Here is a 7,154-nt window from a genome sequence, read left to right as displayed (position 1 = left end):
CGTCACTATACGTCAGCCAATCTCGCGTTTCCGCTTCGGTACGCGGGGACTAATTTGGGAAATGACGGAAGCGCAAATCGCTGTTGGGATCTTGAACAAGGGTGCCAGGCTAGTTGGTACTTTATTGCAATAATTGGGTGTAGCGCTGCGTGAAAAAATTGTAGGAAAAAGTAGTTGACATGAAAGAGGTGCTCTGACAGGAAAGCGCCACTTTTTTATCAACTACGTTTTATTAAAAATTAGTACGTGGGACTACACCCAAATTGTTGAAATCTTAGGTAACCAATTCTGAAATCCTCGCTTGTAGCGTGAATTATCCTTCGTCGTGTGAATGCTGGCTGCGGAGGGATCTAAATTACGTCGCATCGCTCGCCATTGATGCGTCCGCGCTCACGTCTGTCTTGTGAATACAGCTTCACGAGCTGTTACAGAAACTCACTGCAAGCGATCGTCTAGAGCAACGCGACAGAGAGTTGGTTACTTACTTCCCCGTGCCCACTAATGCAGGTCGAGAATGAGTACGGCCATCTCGAAGGTAACTGCGACCCCTTATACATGGATGCTGTATTGTCCCTCCAGCGGGCGCTTTTAGGCACGGACGTAGTCATGTTCCGCGCCAACGCACCATCTATGGAACGATACAATTGTGACAAGGTGCGAGAAATCTTGGTGGCCGGCAACCTCGACCCCAAGAGCAACGTAAGCAGAGACTTTGACGTCATTCGCCAAGCACAGGTCAAGCCGGGGGCTCCCATCGTAGTGAGTGAGTACTACACCGGTTGGATGAACTACTGGGGCTGGGACGACAATCCGGCCTATCCACCCTGGGTCATCGCCACCTTCGAGAAGATGATGGAACAGGGGGCCAACGTTATTTTCTACATGTTCCACGGAGGCACGAGCTTCGGCTTCAAGGCTGCCACCAGCTCAGAATCGCCGTTGGTAACGAGCTACGACTACGACGCGCCCATGGGAGAAGACGGCGACCCGAAGGCCTACTACTTCACACTACGCAAATCAATCGGCAAGTACATTCCGCTCAAATCCGGGGAGCTTCGTAAGCCCAGGCCCAAGTTGAAGATAGACGCCATTCGCATGCCGCACAGCAGGTCCCTGACGGACGTAATGATACACTTCAGTCGTAAATGCTGGCTGAAGCAAAAAAGGTCCGAGTATCCGTTGACCTTCGAAGAGTTCGGCCAGGACTTCGGGTTTCTTTGGTACCACACTTTGTTCAAGGCCGCCCCGGATGGCCGGTACTCAATGGCGCTTCACGGTCTCCGCGACATGGCGCAGCTGCACGTGCGTGACAAACGCTACTTCATGCGCATATTCGACACCACAAGCCTGCCAGCCAAAACCGATTGCGACGTGATGCTCATGCGGGGCGACAGCCTGTCCATCCTGGTGGAGAACATGGGCCGCGAAGACTTCGGTCCCAAGAATCGCGATCCGAAGGTGAGTGAGTAGGTCTTGTATACCCGGTCATGACGAGTCAAATGTATGCTTGACTTATCTAGCCAACTATGCCTTTGGTTCCACCCTTAGCCTTTGCTCTCGCAACCGCGGGATTGTTACATAGAGGCCCAGACCAGCAGCACTCACTCGTTTTTGTGACGCTAACCATTTCCCGCGAATTCCAAGAAGCGCATATACTCATACAAACGTGTTTGTGTCACAGCTCTTAATTCGACAGCTTCAACTGATTGGCATGTTTAATCGAATATTCTCACTCGTTGTTCCGGTAAGTGTGATAGATTAATCAGAGAAGATGAAACATTGATTACTGATATCTGTAGTGTTCACATCAGGGGGAAAACACGCTTACGGGGACAACGGAAACAACAAGCCCCGACTCTTTTACACAGATGAAGTACATGGGCATCGCAGTTGCGTATGTTATTGAGGCGACAAACCTTAAGGCTCGTGCGCACCTGCGAATTCTCGGTCCAAAGCAAGCGGAACTCTTGAGCCGCCGACATTCCACGTCATTCACACTGCTTACCGACCACACCACCGAAACGACATACGGATCCGAAACGCGAAATCGAAATGTCAGCGTCTGCAGCGTCGGCAGCATCAGCTGCGTCGGCTTCAACAAATGATAGAAAAAAAAGAATATAACGTTATGAAGTTGTCATAGCGTCACAGATCACAAAACTTTCTGAAAACTTGATGACAACGCAAGACGACGCCCCCCCCCCTCCTCCGCGCATTGCATCATCGCTTGGTTAATTGCGGGCCGACCAAAACCAAGTAAGGTGCACAAAGCATGTGAAGCCTCCAATCCTTGAAATATTAAGAAACCTCATTAGGTGTAGAAAACTGTCGGAAGAGAGCAGGGGTACCATTAGTGCATCGATTGAGAAGAAAAATCATACGACTACGGCCTTCGACTTCTCATAAGCGAAGGCATAAGGGACCTTGAGAATATTATTAGGATATGAATTATATGGGCACTCTCGACAGCTTTTCGTGATTGATTTATAAGTATGTAGGCATATATAAGCCACAAAGTGCAACATATATGCCAGAAAAAATCCCACCGTATCCACGAAGGGAATGACGTCACCTTATCATTAACCAACGCGAACAGCACTCGGTTATGCAAAGACGTAACACGTGCGTGCAGTATATACAAACTTGTTTAGTGATCACAATGTGCATATGATGTTGATATCAATATGGATATAAATTTCCGTATTTCCATATCCATACAGATATGGATAATCACGTGGAAATGAATATACATATAGACATTCATATGAATATCCATATATACAAGGATATTCATACGAATATCCATATCCGTGTTGATATATATATATATATATATATATATATATATATATATATATATATATATATATATATATATATATATATATATATATATATATATATATATATATATATATATATATATATATATATATATATATATATATATATATATATATATATATATATATATATATCGCGGAGGCCTAGTGGCTAGGGTACTCGGCTGGGCTGCTGACCCGCAGGTCGCGGGTTCGAATCCTGGCTGCGGCAGCTGCATTTCTGATGAAGGCGGAAATGTTGCAGGCCCGTGTGCTCAGATTTGGGAGCACGTTAAAGAACCCCAGGAAGTCTAAATTTCCGGAGCCCTGCACTACAGCGTCTCTCATAATCATATGGTGGGTTTGGGACGTTAAACCCCACATATCAATATATATATATATATATATATATATATATATTGATAGGAGATTATGGTAGGAGATTATGGCATCGGTACTAGAAACGCCAGAGGAGAGCTACTAGTAGAATTCGCAGAACGCAATAATTTACGGATTTTGAATACCTTCTACCGAAAACGAGAAAACCGCAAGTGGACATGGAGGAGCCCTAATGGCGAAAATAAGAACGAAATAGACTTTATAATGAGTGCACACCCTGGAATCGTGCAGGATGTGGAAGTGATTGGCAAGGTACGATGCAGTGACCATAGAATGGTACGGTCTCGAATTCGCCTAGACTTGAAGAAGGAACGACAGAACTTGATACGCAAGAAGCCAATCAATCAGCTAGCACTGAGAGGGAAAGCACAGGAATTCAGAGTGTCACTGCAGAACAGGTACTCGGCTCTCAGTGAGGAAACCAACCTTAGCGTAGATACAATGAATGATAATCTGACGAGTATCATTATGGAGTGTGCAGTAGAAGTTGGAGGCAGGGTAGTTAGACAGGACACTGGCAAGCTTTCACAGGAAACGAAGAACCTAATTAAGAAGCGTCAAATCATGAAAGTGTCAAGTACAACAGACAAAATAGAACTGGCAGAGCTTTCGAAGTTGATTAATAGACGTAAAGTATGCGATGTAAGAAGGTATAACATGGAGAGAATTGAACACGCTCTGAAAAACGGTGGAAGTGTCAAAGCATTGAAGAGGAAACTTGGGATAGGCAAAAGTCGGATGTATGCACTAAGGGACAAAGAAGGCAAAATAACTACCAATATGGATAGGATAGTTAAGATAGCGGAGGAGTTTTACAGGGATCTGTACAGTAGCCGAGACAACCACGACCTTAATACTATAAGAACTAACAGTAACCCAGATTACACCCCACCAGTAATGATAGAAGAAGTCAGAAAAGCTTTGGAGAGCATGCAAAGGGGCAAAGCTGCTGGTGAGGATCAGGTAACATCAGATCTGCTGAAAGATGGAGGACAGATTGTGTTAGAAAAACTAGCCACCCTGTTTACGAGGTGTCTCCTGGCGGGAAGAGTACCAGAGTCTTGGAAGAACGCTAACATCATCTTAATACATAAGAAAGGAGATGACAAGGACTTGAAGAATTACAGGCCGATCAGCTTGCTCTCTGTAGTATACAAGCTATTTACAAAGGTAATTGCTAACAGAGTAAAGAAAACATTAGAATTCAATCAACCAAAGGAACAAGCAGGATTTCGAACAGGCTACTCAACAATTGACCACATTCATACTATCAATCAGGTAATAGAGAAATGCTCAGAGTATAATCAACCACTATACATAGCCTTCATAGATTACGAGAAGGCGTTTGATTCAGTAGAAATATCAGCCGTCATGCAAACACTGCGGAATCAGGGCGTAGATGAAGTATATATAAACATTCTGGAAGAAATCTACAGGGGATCAACTGCTACCATAGTGCTTCATAGAGAAAGCAACAGAATACCAATCAAGAAGGGTGTAAGGCAGGGGGACACAATTTCCCCAATGCTGTTTACCGCGTGCTTACAGGAGGTTTTCAGAAGCCTAGAATGGGAACAGTTAGGGATAAGAGTCAATGGAGAATACCTTAGTAACCTGCGCTTCGCCGATGACATTGCATTGCTGAGTAACTCGGGGGACGAATTGCAACTCATGATTACGGAGCTAGACAAGGAGAGCAGAAAAGTGGGTCTTAAAATTAATCTACAGAAAACGAAAGTAATGTACAACAACCTCGGCAAAGAGCAGCACTTCGAGATAGGTAATAGTGCACTTGAAGTTGTGAAAGACTATGTCTACTTAGGGCAGGTAATAACCGCAGAGCCGAACCACGAGATTGAAGTAACTAGGAGAATAAGAATGGGGTGGAGCACATTCGGCAAGCACTCTCAAATTATGACAGGTAGATTGCCACTATCCCTCAAGAGGAAGGTATATAACAGCTGTATCTTGCCGGTACTTAGCTACGGAGCAGAAACCTGGAGACTTACAAAGAGGGTTCAGCTTAAATTGAGGACGACGCAGCGAGCAATGGAAAGAAAAATGGTAGGTGTAACCTTAAGAGACAAGAAGAGAGCAGAGTGGATTAGGGAACAAACGGGGGTTAAGGATATCATAGCTGAAATCAAGAAGAAGAAATGGACATGGGCAGGGCATGTAGCGCGTAGACAGGATAACCGCTGGTCATTAAGGGTAACTGACTGGATTCCCAGAGAAGGGAAGCGGGTTAGGGGGAGACAGAAGGTTAGGTGGGCAGATGAGATTAAGAAGTTTGCGGGTATAAATTGGAAGCAGCAAGCACAGGACCGGGTTAACTGGCGGAACATGGGAGAGGCCTTTGTCCTGCAGTGGACGTAGTCAGGCTGATGATGATGATATATATATATATATATATATATATATATATATATATATATATATATATATATATATATATATATATATATATATATATATATATATATATATATATATATATATATATATATGAAAACGAATATCCATAGCATGTCACGCTGTTTCAAGCTGTTTGCCGTCCTTAACAAGACTTGGCAATATGTTGTTCTTGCTGAAACAACGCACAATAAACGCTGAATTACTCCTGCAAGGACACGTTTCATCTTTGTATTATTGCGATTCTTATATATAGGGGGAAGCCACGTTTCTTAAGTAGTGACCGACTGTAAGAACGTGCTCTTTTACCCAGGGAATTAGGAACGTGACTGTGGACGGCATCACCCTGACTGACTGGATCATCGAGGCCCTGCCTCTGACACAGAAGAGAGACATTAACGAACTCTTCCAGCTCATGCGGACGCCCAGAAATAGCCAGGGCAAGATACCACACTTCTACTACGGTTGGTTCACGTTGCCCAAGGGACAGAAGCCGCTGGACACGTTCCTCGACCCGTCAAACTACACGAAAGGTGTAGCGTTTATTAACGGCTTCAACCTGGGGCGTTACTGGCCGGCAGTCGGGCCGCAGGTAAGGCTGTACGTTCCCGGAGTCTACATCAAGCCTTATCCGGAGGAAAACAGGCTCATCTTGTTCGAATTGGAAGGGCTTCGCACTAATCACCCTGACCGAGGTGTTAGCTTTGTTGATAGGCCTTACCTCAACGCTATTGCGGGACAGCCTCACCCTTAGCGGGAAGACCAGAAAGGCAACAAGCAATACTTGAAATTACCGAGTGTTTATTTCGTTGGAGTTCAGTCTTTACGAAACGAACGCCAAAGGTCGGGCTAACAGGTCCCCAGAAGACCACCGACAAGGGCTCCGGTCATCGATATATTTCACTGTATCAATCGACGGTGTGCGAACGCCTTTTGCAAACTGGAATTTCATTGTTATTACGCATCATCATCCAACTTTGTTCACGAACACGTTCAGTCTACTCAATAAACGTGTAATTTTTTTTTCACGCCTTGTCATGCCACATGACTGATCCATGAAGTTACCTCTAAAACACGTTCGTTTTAGTGAAGAAGAGAGAATGGGTGTGGTTGTAGTCCTTTTTACCACTTAGGTGATCGAGGGGTCAAGTGGTATATATATATATGTGTCTAAACTTCCCAGCTCCGTACTGTAGCATTGCATACACCATTCCGATTATTCTGCATGTTTCTTTATTTCTTTACAAAATCCGAGTGTTTTCAGTATATTCCCAATATAATAACCATGTGTTTCCGTACGAACGTTAAAGAAATACGAGGAATAATTGGAATGGCACACAGAACATTGCAGTAGAAAACACAAGTGTGCACATAGATTAGTTACTGGTGTAGTGATTGAGTAATTTTGGTTACACCGACGCTGATGTTGAGAAGAATAATAACAGTGAAGCCTCTTACGCTAGCTGTAATTTGTGCGACCTACAAGTAAACTATATTACGATCACAAACGAGTATGTGCCA

General features: G+C 44.2%; 1 protein-coding gene across 1 annotated transcript; it reads left to right on the top strand.

The window, feature by feature from the left end:
- Nucleotides 1–517: 517 nt before the first annotated feature.
- Nucleotides 518–6,531, top strand: LOC142774181 (beta-galactosidase-1-like protein). Its single transcript, XM_075874573.1, has 2 exons — nt 518–1,458; nt 5,947–6,531. Exons 1-2 carry the CDS (start codon nt 556–558, stop codon nt 6,385–6,387), a joined length of 1,344 nt encoding a protein of 447 aa, XP_075730688.1. The 5' UTR covers nt 518–555; the 3' UTR covers nt 6,388–6,531.
- Nucleotides 6,532–7,154: the final 623 nt, after the last annotated feature.

Source organism: Rhipicephalus microplus, chromosome 10, assembly GCF_043290135.1.
Source record: "Rhipicephalus microplus isolate Deutch F79 chromosome 10, USDA_Rmic, whole genome shotgun sequence".
Classification (NCBI taxonomy): Eukaryota; Metazoa; Arthropoda; class Arachnida; order Ixodida; family Ixodidae; genus Rhipicephalus; species Rhipicephalus microplus.
Note: the sequence above shows the minus strand (reverse complement) of the source record. Positions and strands in the feature narration are given on the sequence as shown.

Coding starts and splice junctions, on each gene's coding strand:
- LOC142774181 (XM_075874573.1), top strand. CDS start 556: ATGGATGCTGTATTGTCCCTCCAGCGGGCGCTTTTAGGCACGGACGTA. Junction 1,459..5,946: donor CCAAGAATCGCGATCCGAAG/GTGAGTGAGTAG, acceptor TCTTTTACCCAG/GGAATTAGGAACGTGACTGT.